The sequence below is a fragment of the Nelusetta ayraudi genome, unplaced genomic scaffold (assembly GCF_046127955.1).
Source record: "Nelusetta ayraudi isolate G7.1 ecotype Tasmania unplaced genomic scaffold, CSIRO-AGI_Nayr_v1 ptg000042l, whole genome shotgun sequence".
Taxonomy (NCBI): Eukaryota; Metazoa; Chordata; class Actinopteri; order Tetraodontiformes; family Monacanthidae; genus Nelusetta; species Nelusetta ayraudi.
The window spans coordinates 16,280,262-16,299,619 of NW_027466092.1; the positions used below are offsets into that span (position 1 = coordinate 16,280,262).

The 19,358-nt window shown below is 44.0% G+C and overlaps 1 protein-coding gene across 1 annotated transcript in view; it reads left to right on the forward strand.

Moving 5' to 3' along the window:
• Window positions 1–19,039, forward strand: part of tbkbp1 (TBK1 binding protein 1) — a 51,609-nt gene extending 32,570 nt beyond the window's left edge. The window contains exons 5-10 of the mRNA XM_076034887.1: window positions 608–755; window positions 2,198–2,400; window positions 4,009–4,070; window positions 10,090–10,205; window positions 12,851–13,617; window positions 14,482–19,039. Coding sequence (XP_075891002.1) covers window positions 608–755; window positions 2,198–2,400; window positions 4,009–4,070; window positions 10,090–10,205; window positions 12,851–13,617; window positions 14,482–14,610 — 1,425 coding nt within the window. The 3' untranslated portion in view covers window positions 14,611–19,039. The remainder of the gene's footprint in view (window positions 1–607; window positions 756–2,197; window positions 2,401–4,008; window positions 4,071–10,089; window positions 10,206–12,850; window positions 13,618–14,481) is intronic.
• The last annotated feature ends 319 nt before the right edge of the window (window positions 19,040–19,358 follow it).

Genomic DNA, 19,358 nt, shown 5'->3' on the forward strand with positions numbered 1-19,358 from the left:
CTGGTGTATTAGCTCAAGTCCATCAGCACATCGACACATTTATGCGCTCAGGAGGATGGAGGTGCACTGAGAATACTCCAGGTCACATGCTCCCAAAGGCTGACACGGCATCAGCGCCACCTGAAGGGCAGAAAAATCCTGATGCCAAGCGATAGCGATCTGAGTTTCTCAATGCAACAGTGCTGTGATTAAATTGATATGTTATTATAAAATAGGAAATGATAAAACACAAAATATAGCTCCATAACAAAAACGTCAAAATTATCGGTTAATTAAGGACTTATAAGACACCCTCTACTGGCCATAAAATCACTAAACAGCAATTGAAGAGTTTAGTTGCAGATGTTAATATTTCTTTTTAAATAAATTGCAAATGCATTTCTATAAAATAAACATGTCAATCGACGATGATACCACTTCTTTTATAATTACTCCAGCTGTCAGCTTTGTTTAACTGCTACCTTGCAATGTGTTTATGTGTTCACAGATGGTCATTTTACTGGTTTAAAATGCACCATGTTTGAAACAGCCTTCCAAAAAAAAGAAAAAAAAATCTGCCCCCTGCAGGTAACTTGTTGTTGATCGTTGGGTTGTTGTGTGGTTTCAGACCAGCCTGGTGGAGAAACACGTGGAGCGGATCCTGGGGCTGGAATCAGCGCTGAGGCAGCGGGAAAACTCACTGCAGAAGCTCAACATGCAGCTGCACAGCAAAGACATGCAGTACCTGCAGCTCCACGCTGGCCCAGACGCTCACAGTGAGTAGCAGGAGAATCCTGTCACTGTTTGCAGAGAGCACTTCTGATCTTTCGCCCGCTGGAGCGTCTTCATTTAGATGAAACACAAGGCAGTCGACGATAAAGTGCAGAAATGTGGATGATGTGTCTCTGATAGCCATAAGGAGGCACTGGAAGCTCCACCCGCACTCAACTGTTGACTTTGTTGATGTCGCACAGATGAATAAGTCCTAATATAAACTATTTAAAAAGAAAACTGAGAAAGGAGGCCTGCTGGATTGCTTGTTTTCCTTTTTGTGGAATGTTTATGCTATTTCACTTTGGATACGGAGAATGTCAGGCATGTTGTCTGAAACAACATGGATCCGCTGCATCAGTTGAGCTTTAAATTTAAGTCAAATTAAATGTGAAAAGTTTTTATTCGGTTCTACATGTGTAAATGTGTACATGTACGACGAATCATCATGCTTCTTGAACCTTATGTTGGTGATTAATATCTAATAGGGTTAAATGTAGAGTCAGTGCATTCACACTAGTTAATACTTAATAATTTTCTTTTTCAAAGCAAATTGTTTCCAGACTGAGGATATAAATCTGAGATTATGCGACTTGATTGAACTGAAGGTGTTCGTGCTGAGAAGCAATTTGATGATTACACTGACATTCAGCCTGCGGTGATGCTGCGCTGGGTTCATCAAGTAACCAGTAATGCGGCTTATTATTCATTGTAATTTCTCATGGTGATCCCAGCAAGCGCGGACATTTTGTTCCAGTCTCAGTCACAGAGAATGAGCTCTACATCTCCCATTAGGAAGAAATAATGTTCTGCCAGAACAGTCTTTGGCATGCAGTGCGTGTTTTCTTTGTGTTTTTCAACCTGTTGCTGCCATCTGCACTGCCCAATGATAGGCATTGTGATCAGCCTGCATGTCCAACTGTTGACACTTTCAACAGCAGAAGTTGAAAAATTAGATACTGAGTTGCAAAAGCAAAAGAAAGGAAAAAAGGGAGAAAAAAAATCAGGATACAGTATTTCCAAGAAATCAGTCAGAAAACGCTGAACTCTGCCCCCTGCAGCTCAGTGGGTGGCGGTGGAAACACTGGAGACGTGCTGCTGCCACTTAAAAAGATCTTACACATTAGCATGGAATAGAGAAGCAGTGCGTTGTGAGAGGGTTTTTTCACTGCGGATGGGTAGTGAACACAGTGTGCACAGGCACAGGAGTGCACACAGGAGGAGGCGGCGGCAGGTACAGTCAATGTATTGACAATATAAAAGACGACTGTGCTGCGCTGCTGGAGATTCAAGGACTGCGCGAAGCTGACTCACTTGCCACGTGCCCACACACACACACACACACCGCAGACCAGATATAATCTGCTGCCCTCCGACACTGTGCGACTCTGAGAACGCAATCGCACAAAGACTCCGGTCCTCACCTCTCCTTTCTCTGGTCCCGCAGTGCTGGACTGTCCCGCCCTGACCCTGCAGAGCTCGCGCAGCCTGGACGCCCTGTCCGACCTGAAGCTGCAGCAGCTGGAGGCGGAGCTGGAGGGGGCGCGGCACGAGGCCCAGGGCGCGTGCCAGCGGGAGGAGGAGCTGAAGGGCGAGTGCGAGCGGCTGCGGGAGGAGATGAGGATGCTGCAGAACAGCCAGAGGGACCGGGTCAGTGTCGGCACCGCCCACTTTCATCTCGGCTCGTTAGCGGCCGTCCGAGCAAACCTCAATATGCCCTTTGCCAATACTACTTTTTACATACACTTTGTGCGTGGTGGGAGTCAACTGATCCGAGAAAGTATCTCTAAACGTTTGCTCAGATGACATGGTAGTGCTGACGTCTCACCGCAAAAAGTGTTGGTGGGCCTTTCAGTGTGCAGTTTGCATGTTCCCACCAGCTGTGTCAGCTTCCTGCCACACTAATTAGCGACTCAAAATTGTCCGTAGCTGTGAGCTATGTGTAACCCCCCTTCATCCCAACAGTGTTGTTGGGATTACTCCATAAAAGTAATCCAACTACTGATTACTGACTACTCCTTTAAAAAAGTAATCAAATTACTTCTTTAACTACTTTGTATCATAAGTAATCAATTACTAATTACTAATTACTTAAAGATAAAGCAACAGTTGCTCAGTGCTTTGGAATGAACTTTATTAAAGAGCAAATTTTGCAATTCTGAAAATTGTCGTCTTGTTTCCTGCACGTAACGTACAATGAACCACGATATTCTTTCATTTAGACAAGAAGAACTCAAAATAATGTTTGTATTTCCAGCTGTCAAAAGCAATCGCTGTTTTTTCTTTTGCCACCGCCATGCTTGTTTTGGTGTGTCGTTGCATATCAATGACTTTGCATGCACGGCTGCATCATCAATCTGCAACATCGTTGTTTTCGGTTGTTTTTCAAAATTTCAGACATTTTGTGGATTATAAGACATTTTTAGCTTGCAGAAGATTTTGGAAAAGTAATGGAATTGTTACTTCATAACGTAGTTATGATATAATTACAGGTTTTGCCACAGTAATCCCCGTTACATTACTGTTACTCAAAAAGTAGTTTAATTACAGTCGTGGATTACTTAGTAATAGATTACTCACCAACGCTGCACTCTAACAGCAGGGACTGCGACCAGGAGCGGTGATAGAAAATGGAAAATGTAATTCACTGAAAGTTTTCATTGAAAGCTCATTTTTCCAACAAGTGCAGCTGAACCACGAAAAGGTTGAGGTAATCTATTAATGCAAAGGTGTCTGTGCTGTTTCTTTGTTAGTTTCCAAAACTCATAGTCAGACGCTGGGGATGTTTGACAAGTCACAGACTCATTTGGACGGACCGTGTTTATTTGGTTTATTTAGTTTAGGATACATATGTGATGTTCACACTTGGCACAGACCTGTTACAGCGAGCTCATGGGAGTGAGGGACTAAACATGCACCAAACAATCATGTTTGTTTATCACAGCTGGTTGATTGCATTTTACTGGAACTGAAAAAAACAGAAACATCACATTTCTAGATGCAGCGACTGCTGTTTCCATTAGAACAGTTGTGCGTCATGAGCGAAATAATCCAATGACACTGACATGTCTAAGCACACACACGCACCCACACACCCACACACACACACATAATTAAATCATTATTACACACAACTGCTCTTATGGAATTCTCCTCAAACATGTTCTCACTTTGTCTTTCTCAACTCTTCATTTTTTTCTCACAGACTTTCCACCAGCAGTGTGCATACTAATTTGGTTTCACGCTCTGCTTTGGCAGGACATGACCTCTCCGTGCAAGCAGTGCGATGTGGAATGGATAAAGAAGGTGGGAGACGAGCAGTAAGTGGCTGGAGATGGAGGAGTAGGAGGAGGTTGACTGGATGTGCAGTTTTACAATTGCGTTTTTATTTTATTTTTCTGTGCTCAAAAGCCGCGTTTCCCACACGCTTGAGCACCATTTTGCAGGGTATTCTTCTGAGCTGCAGGGGGCAGTGTTAGCACAACGCAGGACAGAGCCTACCATCCTGTCTGAGTGTTTGTTGGCACGTTTTTTAAGGGAATTAAATCCAATTGCATCCACCCAAAAGTTCCCTTCCCTCCTGAAACTACATGAGTACACTGGCGTTTGGTAGTTGTGTCTACATTGCTGCTTCAATTAATAAAAGAAAGCAACTTCACTTCACGTCTAGAGGCCCGCAGGCTGTTTACGAGATGTCTCAGAAAAAAAAGGAGGAGGAAACCACAGCAAGTTGGGCAGCTGACTCCCACACATTAAAAACCCCAGAAGAGTTTCGATGGGGAGAAAACTGAAAGTAAATGTCGTAGCAGCAGCAGCAGCAGCAGCTCAGAGGACGACAAATTTTTTCCAGACCTCGGTCAACTTTTGGTTTTACTCAATAATATCGCATGACGCGTACTGAAAAAAACCTACAGTCGCAGTCTTGGTTTCAAGGTGCGTTTTCTTGTAATTGGGCCTATTTAGTGTAAATACACAGATTTTATTTTAGTGGCAAAATGTCTGTCCTGGAAAATGCAAGAGAAAAAATAAAACAGGGTACTTTGTGATTCTGCCGAAGTTGAAATATATCAGTAACTGTTTCTGCAGCATTTCAATCTTTCATACTTTTGTACAGATATTTTTGAAGTTTTTTTTCCATTGTTAATGATTATGGTTTGCAGCTTGTGAATAAAATCAGGTATCTGAAATATATAAAAAAAAAACAATTAAGGAATGCAAGTGAAAATTCGGTATAATTGAGAGAGCAAATATTCAGATTAGTGAGAAGAGCTCTAATCACAGTCACTTGATTGGACAGTCGTACGTATCGCGCACTGACTCCCTCCAAGTCATCAAGGGTCATTAATGGAAGTGTCGGTTGTCTGCAGGGTGCTGCATGAGAACATGCAGGGAGAGTTGAGTTGAAGGGAAAAGTCGGAAGACGTAGAGGAAGAAGAAGAAGCATCAAGGGAAGACGGCAGCCCTGAGATGATGGTATTGAGAGAGAACTCGAGAACACAGGAATCAGGCACAAGAGTCAGCAGAGTTTCCCAGCCTGAAGCCATGACCTTCTGGAGCAGAGACATCAAAAGAGTCTGACCGAACGCTGAACACACTCCTCAGTCAAAATCACATGACATTTGGAAATCAAGCTCCCAGAGTGTGGAGGAGGAGCAGTGGACGGACAGACAGACAGGTCATCCGAGTAGCTTCAAGTGCAGCGTGAGGTTTCCACAGTCCCTGCTGATTCGAGGCTCCATGTTCGAGTCAGAGTCAGAGCGGCCGTCCAGCAGCAAGCAGACTTTACAGCATCTCATGCATCTGCCTGTCAGTCTTCTGCTTTCTGCAGACCGGCGGTTTGTTTCTCCAGCAGGACTAGGCGCCTGCTCGCAGTGCCTTGTGGTTAATGGACTGTGCTAATGGCATTGCTGTGTTTGACTGCTGAACTGTCCGGAGCTGAACCCCACAGAGAGGCTCGTCCAGAGTAAGATAAGAGATGCAGCAGATCCAGCAATCAGGATGAAAGCTGCTGTCGAGAGCAGTGCCACAGGCTGACAGATTCAGTGACGGATTCAACACATGAAAGAACTCATGACGCATGCACGCATGATTTTAATAAATGACCGTGTCTGTGTCCTGCTTTTTAAATTTGCCGTCATATAATCATGTAATGTTTTGAGATTTTATTATTCATAAGCTGTAAACCATAATTATTTCATTCATTTATTTATATTCTGAATGGATCTGTGATAGACTGAAGGGTTAGGGTTTCACCTTTTGAACTAAACTGGACTAAAGACTCATATTTTTGACAGGCTCCACTCAATTCAGAGAAACAACAAATGTTGCTTCAACATGTAAAATGAGGAAAATTGTTTTCTTTAGTGCCTCTTCATCTACATTTAAAGTTGAATCCATCTATGGTATGAGCCTAGTTATTATATGCCGTGACATAGCACATCAAACCCTGATGGTTCTGTGCGCATTAGGCAGCCGTTCTCTAAAGCAGACATTGATTCGTACAACAATAAATTGCATCAAATGCAAATACTGAAACATTTGGTTTTGCAATTTAAACTTCAAAATCGGTGTATTACTCAGAAAATGACTTGCACTGTGAAACTTTTCAATCTTCCACCTTCCAGTTCAAGCTTCTGGAAATTGAATGAAAATGATCCACTCTTTGCAAGACAGAATATTGTTTTCAGAAATCTTCTCCCCTTTTTCCAGCTCTGTCCATTTTGTCGCAAATTCTAGGAAAAGTCACAAGTGACGGGTGACGTCATTTGTAGAATTTCGTTTGCCTCAGTCAGAATTGCTTTTACGTGAACGTACTTCCCTCAGCAACCACAATAAAAGCCAGCCACCTGGTGGTGCAGCAGCTTTCTCCCCCACGGCTCTGCGTGCCACAGACACTGACTAAGTCCCCTTCTTCAACTCGACAGCAAGAGCCATTTACAATAAATCACAACAGGCTGGTTATGAGTTGAAGCCGAGTCTCCACTGTCATTTGGTGAAAACGTTAAAAAAAAAAAAAAAAACTTTCTTCCTAAAACAAGGAGGAAAAGATTCTTAGAAAATTTAACCAAGGCATGTTGGGGTTAAAAACCTTTGCTAGAATTTGAGAATCACATTTCTATCATTCATTATTGTCTTATTATTAATTGAGCAAACACCAACATTTTAGTCATTGTTGTATAATAATATATTGTTTTAAGAAAAAATAACCCGATGTGAACTACAACACAGCGGCACAGGAAATGTTGCTCAGCATAACAAAATTGTTCCACATCTTGTGTGTAACACAGTTGTAATATGCCAACAACTTTTGTAACTTTAATATCGGCTGACCTGGTTTTTGCAACACGCATAAAGAGACTTAAATTTTGAAAGTTAGTTGATGACTCAAAGTGCTTTCAGACACACTGTACAAAACCACAAATGCAAACAGTTTAACTCTCAAAATCCCAAAACGCGAATGTTCTGGTTTTAGAAATGTTGCCGTAGCAACAATAAAACGTTACTCAAATCCATTTTCACAGAATTGTTATTACACTGTGATAAATAATCAAGCGATCAACAGTCTTCTCTTCTACCTTCAGTTCAATGTGCTGAAGTGTTGCCAGTGTTTTTTCCTCCTGATGATGAAAGGAAACTTTTACTCCTCTGGTTCTTAACAGCTTTTCGTTTTTGCATTTGACCAGTGATGGTTACTTTCTTCAGGCTTCCAGCTGGCTCCCAGATTTACTTTGCCTGTCTCCAAGTCATACCAACACACACACATACACACACACACACACACACACACAAATTCCTTTAACTGGAAAAAGAGCTGCAGGTTTCTGAGAGCGCCACTCCCTGAGGATCCTGCCAGAGGAGTTGCGCTGCGAGGCCGCGAGGCGGAGCTGCTGCACGAGTGAAGAGCAGCAACGTGTAAACCCACCGAGAAAACAAAGAGGAGTTGTGATTTGTCAGACAGCTGCAGCGATGGCCTCTGATCTGAACAGAGGTCAGATCTCAGCCCACACGCGCGGTTCTCTCGACTTCATCTCCCACACACGCACACACACGCACGCCATTCATTGCTGATCGAACTCAGTGGCACAAACCCTCGTCAATGCTACACTGGCATTATGGCAAAGAATGAGGAAGAACGATACGCTGTGAAACAAAAGCAAAAAAACAAAAAGATGACAAGTTATCATCCTGGTGTGTGTGTGTGTGTGTGTGTGTGTGTGTGTGTGTGTGTAGCGGCCAAGGTGTCACGTTCAATCCAGAGTTGCAAAGCGAGCTAGTAAACGGTGTGAAGGGGTGAACGGGGTGTGGATGCTGAGGAACAGTGCCTTTCTCAGTGGGCCAGTAGAGCAGAGTCACCTGAGAGTGGCGAGCCGGACGCTGGAGGCCAGTAAGTTGCGAAGCCATTTTTTTCTCTGCATATGCAAAAAAAAAAAAAAAAAAACCACTGGTGTTGTTATTTGGTTTGCACCACCGACGACCCTGAATCATCTTGGTGCCTGGTTTGTGGTGTGGCGGGGGCTGCGAATGGGTTTGATCCCCTCCATCACTCCCCCACTCGGTCTGAGTCAGAGAAAACGGATGGATGGAAAACGAGGTGGGCAAGCGCTCGGCGGTGGAATGTATGACTTCTTGTTGGGCTTTATGTAAAGCTGTGAGTTCCCCTGAAAAGGGCTCCCTAACTTTAGCTCCCTGTGCAGCAGAGCAGAGCCGAGCAGCACGCGGCCAGGCGGCGCCCCTGAGGCTGAGGGCTTGCAGAGAAGGTGCACAACACGGGCCTCGTTCGGAGGGTGTGAAAGGGAGTCTGGTGTACTTAGAACAGTTAAATAAGAGCGTCCCACCAATAGAAAGCATTCGACGGTGCGCTGCAGTGCATTCTTTCAATCAGAATGAGAGAGTGTGGGCAGAACAGGTTGTGTAGGGGGACTCGGCTTTTGTTTCATTTTGGTTTCTAGTAGGTGCCGGTTCGTATCTGTGACACTGTTCGGATTCCAGTAGGTGTTATCACAAATAAATGGGCTGAATCACCTCATCATGAGAAAGTCTGGTGACCCTGATAATATTAGAAATTCTCTATTTATCAACTGGCAGCTGATAAATTTAGCACTTGCTGGATTCAATTAGAAGAACCTTTTAGTTTCAGTGTATGTGTGTGAGAGAGTGTGTGTCTGCGCGCTATAAAACATACTGTACTTGGAAACATTTTACAGATATATGTATGTATACAAAAAAAATGTTGAAATTAATTTCCCTAAAAATTTAAAATAAATATAATATAAATTACACTAGTGCACGGTGTGGTAATATTTAAACTATTTATTTATTTATTTTTAAAGTTCCCAAGCAAAAGACAGTTGTGATAGGCCAGATCTCCCACGCATGTGTGTGGGCAACTTAAAGCAGCGGTGCCTGAATTTATTGACAATGATTAAGTTAAAATAATTCATACATCCCATTTAACCAGGTTATAATTGCTGATAAAATGTCCAGTTTCATTAGGAAAATAAAGCTGCATTAAAAATCTCCTAGTCGTAGTAGTATCAGTTGTAGTAGAAGTAGAGAAAAGTTCCGAGGTTTTTAATTGCAACGATTGTTTCTGCATGCTTGAGTCCACTGAAAACTGCTGCTGCTGCTGCTGCAGCGGCGAGAAGCAACATCTCACAATCACTTCATCTCACATGAAGTGATTATCTCAACTGATAAAGTTTCACTTGTGTGCTGGAATGAGTACATTTCAAGTCAAGACTGAGGAGTTTACAAAAAAATAGATGGGAGATAAGCTACCTGTAATCACCACCGAGCCTCTTGCGACTGTGCACACGAACAAAGTCTGATCCCAGATTGCAATTTTCAACATCTTCAATTCCTCTCTTGCCATTCTTTATCAGATAAATGTCAGCGATTGCGCCTCTCAGCAGTTGATGCCGGATGAATCAGATGGCTTTCAAGGAGAATGAGTTGCCATGGCTTACGGAGCCAGAGAGGCAGCCAGTCTTGTTCACGCCTCTGGAAATAGAGTGCGCTGACGGGGCCCTGAGAGAGACATGACACAACCACCGTGGATCAGTACGATCTTAAACACTTCAACATTGCAACTGGCACTCTAGAAATATGAAAAAGCCTTCTGAAGCCCCCGGAATTAGCCAGCGCACTCTGTTGGCCTCGTTCTCTCTGAAGAGGAGCCGGAGATCTCTTCAGTTTGAGCGTGGAGGATACCTCCGCGCTCGGTGGGGCCCTCTGATTCATTTCCATCGATAGAAAGCCCGTGACTAAAAACAAGTCTCTGTGCTCATGCAGCGATAAAGTGTTTGACAGCGCGTCGGCCTCTGCCTCTCTTCCCCACAGGGTGAACCTGGCGCTGGCCTACACGGAGCTGACGGAGGAGCTGGGACGCCTGCGGGCGCTGAGCTCCAAGCAGACGGAGATCCTCAGGAAAGCCTCGCAAGAGCAGGCTAGCCCAGGTTAGCAGCTGACCCATTAGCATGGAAACATGTGCCAGGACGGGGGGTGGAGCGGGGGAGTGGGGTCGATCTCAGGTCATTTTGCAATTCATCAGCATGGCAAAAAAAAAAAAAAACTCAACCTCAAACATTTCACATTTTCCCCACATTTTTACACTTTTCAAGACCTTTGTTTTTCAGGCCAAAATGATGCCACTACGCATGATTAATTATCAGAAAAAAAACAAATCCCACCGATACCCAGCTAATCAGCATGTTTAGCATGTTTACGGCCTCCTGTACGAGTGCTTGCATGAAAATTGTTGTTGTACCTTCCGCATGCTCGGACGTCAGCATTGTGACATCACAAAGAATCGTTTGTTACAGAGCTGTGCATTGTAGCCCACACCTTCTAAAAATGGAGCAAGTAAAGGAGTTTTTTTGTTTTTTCTTTGGGGGATGGGGAGGCTTCGCCGACAGGACAGTCCAAACTATAGTTAGAAAATATTGCGAAGGTGGATTTTGCATTAAATGGGACTTTTAAAAACTAGAAGATAATTCTGCACGATTTCTCTAAGTAAGTTTCATTAAGTAATGAAACAAAGTTGTCAAATGACCTGGGGTGATTTTCAGTAGCACAGAGTTTCCCTTTAGGGAGCTGAAAGTATCTCTCAGCCTTGAGCCCGTCAACGTGGTTCATGGATGGACCGTGTGCCCCAAAGCAAAACGACTCTCTCAGTTGACTCAAAAGACTGTTATGTAAAAAGGTGAAGGTGCTCCTTGACAATTTATTTGCAGTAAAACCTTTTTTTCTCTTGAATATTCTGCAACCTTGATGTTATTATGAGAACGATTTGTAATTTGAAGGCCAGACCATAGCTAAGCTCCCCAACTTTGTATAAAAGTCTGACTGGAAATCTTGTCTCCATGACAACGAGATTTTTCCATGTTTTTCTATAATAGGAAACACCATCAATGCATGCACATGTGTGTTGATATTCATTAATTCAGTCCGTGGTAGAGAAATGATCAAAGGTTCAAATGGTGCCAGAAATAAAATGATAGAATTATATGTAAATATATTACTGTATATTTAAATATCAAGCTTTTCTTTATGATGCTATTGCTAGTTTTTATTTTATTTTGCCACTTTAACCAATTAAATCATATCAATCAGCTAGATTACATTATCTGATCGTCATATCAATAATCTATTTTCAAGGATCCACTGCAATACATTTCTGAAAATGTAACAATTGACCTGAGGCGGCTGATGCTTCAGTTGAATTTCAAACGTGCCAGAGTTACTTGTGTGAAACACAAGTAGCACTTCTCTTCCTGCGCGCAGCCACACTCACACTGACAGCTGTTCGCTCACCACAGCGCAAAAAGACACGACGAGCTTTTACTGAGTGAACCAGACAGAAAAATAAGGTTGCATCAACACAGTGTTTTTGGTTTATAAAACAGAGTTGCAGTCATTGGCCTCCGACATCGTGCAACAACAATGTGGAAGATGTGACGTGGATGTCTAAAGTCAGTTAGTGGAAAGCTGCGGTGTGACCATCACCTCTTGGCCAGCAGCATCAGAAATACCTCATCCTGAAATTCAAACAGGAAGTGTGACACATCTTATTTGACAGGTTTTGTTGGGTTTTTTTTTTTTGCTTCATCGGGGGGCTGTAACACTCCCCCTCCACCCCCACCTGCACCTCCACCACCAGGCAGCCAGAGATGCAAAGTTTCCTGTGACTGACTCACTGTCCTTTCTCTCAGCGATCTGCAGTTGCACATCTATACCTCTATTTTTACCAAAAGTCTAGCGTGTGTGTGTGTGTGTTGTTGTTTTTTTAAATATACGTTTTATTGACAGCACACACATGTGTAATATCAGCCCACTCTGTGTAGGCCAAATCACTGTGTCTATAGTCAATATTTGTGTCAATATTTATAGAACCAAACTATGGTTAGTTGGCAATTGAGACAATACTGGAAGTATCGGCATGGGCCACTTCTTCAACCAGATGTAAATTCCTCACCCGGCAAAGCAGTTCGATCCGTGAGATTAAAGGCAAAAGTGAACTGGCAAATCCGTCAAAAAAGAAAAAAATCTGATTTTTGGGGGCAAAGGGGGGCAGGAAAGAAAAGGAGCTTGCAAACAATGTTGGCCACAGCGTGCTACACTCTGTGCAGTGTTTCTTTTTTTTTTTCCTTCCTGCGTTTGGCAGCATTTCCTCATTAGAAACAGAGCCAAGAGCAGCACGGAAGTATTGAGTTTAGTGCCGACTTGGTATGGCTAGAGTTTAGCGCCACCATGGCTCCAAGGTTCAAGGTTTCTTTGTTTGGATCTGATGGTAAATTTGATGTGCAGCTCAGCAATCCCAGTTTAAACATTCAAATACAACACTAAGGGACAATGTTAGAAGAAAAAGAAGAGCAGCACACTAAAGAATGTAAATAAAATAAAATAAAAGGGCCGCACACATCAGTTTCACTCTTTGCACCAAGACTAAATCTGGCACTGGTTACCAACTGGCTCTGCTGGTAGCAAAGGAATCGGATTGGCGCACTTTTTAAGCGACACTGGAATAGAACAAAGTTGCAGTTCCAATGCAGGTACTATGATCTCCTCCCACGTTGTTGCTGTTGTTGTTTCCTCCTCTCAGTCCAGCGCCACTCGCCCATCCACCACCAGCGCCACTCCCCGGGCTCCAACCGCCACTCGCCCATCTCCCAGCGCCACTCCCCGGTCCCGCCCCCTCCCCACCACTCCCCCATCCCGCAGAGACGCTCGCCGGTGCTGCAGCGCCTCTCCCCGGACATGCACCGCCGCTCGCCGCTGCTGGACGTCAACAACGGCCCCGCCTCCTACTCCAGCCGGCCGCCCAGCCAGCACCTGAGGGCCAGCTTCCAGGGCCGGCGTAGCTACTCCGAGGTGGCCGACCCATCCGCCTACCAGTGCCCGCCGCGCTTCTCCCTGGACCCCGTCTCCACACTGCCCAAGCCGCGGCCCTACGTGGAGGGCTACTCCAAGCAGCAGCAGCCCCAGCACGGCGGGCTGCAGCTGCGAGGTTCCCCCTCCCCCCACCAGGGTGGGGTCGGAGACGGCGACGGCTCCCTGCGTCACCCCAGGGAGATGCCCTTCCCGCTGTCCGAGGTGGCCCACCTGCACTTTGAGCCGCCGCCGCCGTCCACGCCGGCGCCTCTCCCGCCGCAGTCCTCTGAGGACGAGGAGGAGTGGACCTGCCCACACCCCATCAGCCCGCCGCGCACGCTGGGCGTGCTGTCCCCGGCCGGGCCCGGCGGGGGCATCATGAGGGGCCCGGCGTCTTGCTCAGCCTTCCCCATCCCGCAGAGGTCCAACACCCTGAGCTGTCACCCACAGCCGGGCTACCTGCCGGCGGAGCACGCCCAGTCGTGGCCCTCCATCAACGTAAGTGCAGAGATTCCTCAGACGATTGAAACTGTGAGCTGAGATCCACAGCAGGACCTCCCACTTTACAGATGTTTTTTTTTTTTTAGACTTGAAAGTCTCGCCAGTCAGTCAGTAATTTCCCTCAGCGAGAGCTTTCTGGGTCTGGTGATGAGATTGTGGTGCAGAAGGTCTCACTCTCACTTTCTCCGCTCACTTCATGCAACCTTGACTCTTGTTGTGCTATAATATCTTTTACAGATCCACATAACTACCCATCTGTCAACCTTATATTTTTGTCATCCTGGGCATCAAGGAGCTGCCTCGTAGTTACCCCCCACCCCCCGCCAAAAAACATATAGGAAAAAACAGCATATTTAGCACTTTGTCCACAGCCTCCAACAAAAGCACTCAGTTTTAGCTTCCTACTAAAGATGATGCTTTGCTCGGACTGGCACATGTTTGGAAGGAGATGAGACAGACCAGTGCTAAAGGTTGGATTCTAGCTGGGGATTTTCACTCCAGCCTGGGAGAGGTACAAGTGAGGTAAGCCCTTTGTGACATCATGAGGGGCTAACTTCTAGTAGTCTGTGTTTTATCACACAGAATACTTTGGAGAGTTTTCTGACAGGTTAGACCAGGGGTGGTGTTTTTTGCATAACATGGGAGCCTTTAAGTTATTACTCAAGGTTATTTTAGCCTAGCTTAGCATAACGGAAACCCAGAAATACAGCCAACGAGCAATAAAAATCAAAAGCCAAAGCATTAAAAGGGTTCAGTTTTTTTCAAATGGTCCAAACAAGTTAATGTACACTCTCTGCCGGGGAATTGCAACATCTATGCCAAAGATTTCATGTGATTCATCATGATTTATTTATTTTGCAGCTGTGGATGGAGACGGAGGAGAGCGAGATGCGGAGCTGCCCCCTCTGCCAGTTGATATTCCCCATCGGCTACCCTGACGATGCGCTGATCAAGCACATTGACTCCCACCTGGAGAACAGCAAGATCTGAGCGCCGTCAGCCAGCAGTCTGCACGCACCTCCACTGTCTTCTTGTAGATGTTGTAAGGTCCCGACATCAGGGCAAGCGTAGAATCACAGGCATTTTAGGGCACACAGAGCAGCCGGCTGTGCGTCGTCATGACTAGGGCTTTAGAGAGAATGAAAAAAAAAAAGCCACGGGAACTTGCTCTGTTTTCAACGTAGTGCAAGAGGAGTCAGTGTTGAATTTCTCTGCCGGCACCACTGAGCTCCCTGGCTCTCGCAGTTTCGTTCACGAGTCCGTTCACGCCGTTGCAGACGGTTCTTTGGCATCACGTCGTCCCCTCACTTCTCAGAAAACTCCACTTTGAGTGAGCGAAGAAAGCCAAAGATGTAGTAGGAGAGTCCGGCAGCAGAGGTCAGAGGTCAGGGGTCAGGATGGCGTTTTCAGTCTTCATCGAATACGATCAGGGAGAGTTGAGGAACGGACACTATTCTCACCACTTAGCTTTAAATTCTGCGCACCTGCTTGGACATTTATGTCCCACAAAGTATTACAGGATTAGGATCTGTGGGCGGGTTCAGTGCAGTAAGTGCCAGTGGGTCACCTGGGACGATGATAGTCTAACATGTTTTGTTTTTTTGAAAGCTGAGGTGGGTCGTGACGACACTGTGAGGGATGTCCAACTCATGATCCAACCAGGATCAATCTACTTCTCTGAGAACCAGGAAGCATGAAAACATTCCAGTCTTACATGTGACCAGAATTGACTTTTTAAGAAAAAAAAAGGGTGGGTGGGGGTGGGGGGGGTGGAGACGACTGCTTTTACATGGATGTTCAGTGTCCTGGTTAGAAGCCTCATCCCGGTGCACACAGAGAAACCTCGATATTCACATTCCTTACATCAACATTTAATGTAAGTTGGCTGTAAGTTTCTGGTTTCAACATCTTGTTTTGCACACGTGCCTGTGCTTTTGCATAGCAAACCACATCAATTTGTTTGCAGAGAAAATGAGTGCACTGTGGCTTTTTGTGGTTTTAGCACCATTGAAAGGTCAGCATCGTACACATTCTCACCTTTTGTCCTCAGGGGAGCAAAGGCTGATGGGAAAGCGTGGTCGGCACCAAGTCTAGAGATTATGATTAATATTATAGTTTATACCGTGCACTTATCAACGTGTTAAAGTTCAACAGGCGTGTTTGATGGCTCGCTGCGTCACCTTGTTGAGGTCAGGCCTGCGCAGATAGTCGGCAGCTGTCGCTAATCCAGGAACTCACACGCCACAGTATCCCTTCCAGGTAGCATTATCAGGTTTCTCAAACTGGGATTTTTTTTTTTTTCCTACACTGAATCTGGGATTTGATGTTTATGTGCAGGAAAAATCTAATCTAAACTAAAAAAAAAAAAAATACCTAATCATAACCAGGATATTTAACTCTATGTAAAGGCAGTCAGTCGTGGTGATGCCCTGCAGGGCAGGGCACTGATGTGTCTTATTTATTACTGGAGGATTATTTCCCACCCCCTTAAATGAAAACGTCATTGCTTGCAGCTTTTTCCGAAAAACAAAGAAAACGTTGTTTCTTAGCACTTTAAGTTTGCAAAAACAAAACTTCTTGTATCTCGTTTTCAGTCCCCGTGTATATTTTAACAAGAATAATTTTGTGTTTTATTTTGTCAATCTCTACGGGCGACAAAGAAGAATATCAAGATATATTTTTGCAAGCACCCATGTCGGCGTCTCGCCTGCTCTTGTACGAGTCCAAGATCTGCGGCTGCTCTGGATATTCTGCGATATGGCTAACAAGTTTTCCTGCCGGGACTTCTTTTCCATCGGTCTTCCTCAAGATGCGGAAAGAGTTTGATGTCACCACTGCCCAGACCACCCAACAAAAAACGGAAAACATGCTAAAATGTTACACACACATGCGCAGATGTCTGCACCAGATCAAGACTTCTCACCTGCTTTAATGTTTTTTGGGTTGTTTTTTTTTTCTCTGACGCCACAAACATCTTCTCCTGTCAGCAAAAGTTATCTCTGCAGGGTTCGAGCAACAACAACACTCTTCTTTTTGATACGCGGCTCTAGTTTACGTATTCTGGTAATCATGTCTTCTTGTATGAAGATCTGCGTGCACTGTGGTAAAAAAAAAACAAAAAAACAAAAAAAAACACACACACTTGCACGCAGTTACACTGATGTCAGCGAATCTGAGGCTTCTGAGTTACATGTGCAGTTTGTAATGCATGGGGCTGTCCCTGCACAAACACGCTAACTTGGAGATGAAATATAGCAGGAAGAAAGAAGAAACTGTGGCGGGTGGATGACGCAGGACTCACTTATGTTTTTGTTCTCAATTACTGTGTCGGCCAAGAATTCTCAAATTTACACAAACTCTTTCTCTCTCTCTCTCTCTCTCTCTGTGAAGCATCACACTGGATTGTCGACCATTTGATTTTATTTTGATAGCGTCAGGCACCAGGTCTTCTTGGTTGTAAAATCACTGCGCAGTTGAATCGCTGAACTGAGACTATCTGTGTTTTTTGACAAGCTGAAAAGATTTTTTTAAATTTTTTTGTGCAAGTTTATTATCCTTGTTATTTTAGATATTTTTTCAATTGCAGTTAAATGAGATAATGAAGCCCCGCAGGCTGTTTGCCAACTCATTAGCTTTGCTCGCAAGTTAAAAATGATTATTCAGATTGGCTGCATACAATTACGGAGCTAATGGGAGGGTCTCTGAGATTTTGTTGTTATTATTCTTTAGAGTTCAAAGTTGACTGGACGTCAGTCAAGCTATCAATCACCAATACTGGAAGTCAATGATATTTGATGTCTGAAGCCTTCGCCCTGTTTGGTCAAAGTTTTTTGAAATGATATGCACAAAAGGGAAACCATGTGTTCTGAGGCGCCTTGATGAGGATGACTTAAATTCACAGGCTGGAGCCACATATTTAAATTCCTACCAAATTTACAAAGTCTGAAAAATCATGTTTCACAGAACAATTTGGGAAGTCTGCTTTTAAGCCAAACAGCCTGACATCACGTATGCGACAGGGGTTTATTTAAAGTAGGAGTTGTGCTTCAGCGCCGCTGCAGAGGCAAACACAAGGCGCCACCCACACAAACTACTTCCTGCGAGGAAACCCTGAAGAATTTCACCAGAAATGAGCACAAGTTCAGTGCAACACTTGGCAAATTCTCTCATTTTCTGCAACATTAATCGGCTTCCTGCAAGAGTTTATCTGTCATCAGACCTGCTTTGCGTATTGTCTCTGAAGGTTTAAGCAGCTAACTTGTTCAGTGACGCAGTCTTCAAACTAAAAAAAAAATGCATTCGTCCTTCCTGAGTTGTACAAAAAAAATACAGCAGGAGGATGATACTTGATCATTAAATTGAAGAGGGCTTTTCAACTCCCACATGTTCTATATTGTACGTATGGATGTTCCTGTATCACTTTGTGTAAAAAGAAAAAAAAAGAATATTTAAAGTTGTGTACAGACAGGTATTTTACAGGCGGCTGATGCAACGTGTACTTTATTATTCCACCACTTCAAATTGGAGTGTCTGTAAATCAATGCAAACATATAATAGCCACCACACTCAGTGTGAACCATATGCGAAGTATACACACGTACTAGTCAACACCCGTCCTGTATTTTTCACTATATTGTGGTCTAGTCAGATAATACACCGCTGCCAACCAAGATCATTCATGTTTAAAAGGTGTTAGACGTGTGACTGTCAACTTTGGCCACATCGAATCGCAAGAACAAACGACGTGAAGAAGCCAGAAACAAAAAGCCGAGGTTTTCTCCTGGGTGACTGACGGAAAGAAGCACAGCATTCAGAAAGTGCACAGCTATGCTGACAATGTTGTGGTGTCTTTGTCGATGTGTCGTGACCCCGGGGGAGGTCAAGGCTGCACCATGGAGATTGAGCTTGTGTTACGGTTTACTGGGTTGGCATTATGAGTGTTAATACTTTGTGTCCTGCTGTCAAGGATACAGCAGAGGCAAAAAATAATAACAATTCAGACACCCTTAAAATTTGGCACGGTCTCAAATATTGCCATGAAATATTTGTGGGAAAATCTTGTGTGGCAGGTGGCGTTATCTCAGTGACGCATGCAGCTGTGACAGAACAGTGAACAAGCAGAAGGGAAGATTTGGCTTGTGGGTGGATGTACTTTAAGAACTCGTACTTGATTCTTACTACAATATATCACAAATGCATGGGGTGTCCAAAACCTTTCTTTTAACACCATGGTGAAAGCAACGGACGAAAAGAAGTCTTTATCCATGGTGGTGCAATGACACATGTCTACCAGAGGTGTCACAAATTCCAAAACTTCCTCAGTGTAGCTTTTGCTTGATTTTGGATATTTATCAGTTCTTTTCAATATTCCTACTCTAAGTTGTAACAAAAAGGGAGTCAACCTTTTTTTTGTTTTGTTTTAATTATGATTATTATTATTAATAAGAAAAGAAAAGGCTTCTTTTCACCAGACCTCTTTTCTTTCATGGTCCTAGTTTGGCTGTGTGCGCTGTGAGGGCTGCGAGTGCCAGGACGAACAAAGCGGAGAGGCAACAGGTTTCCTAGCTTGGCTATGATTTACGCTATTTCGGAAAAACTGAATGTTTGGTTTTCTCTACAGTGTTGCCATTTATACAAAATAAAAAATAATAATAAAAAAAATATATATGTATACATATATATATATATATATATATATATATATATATATATATATATATATATATATATATATATAT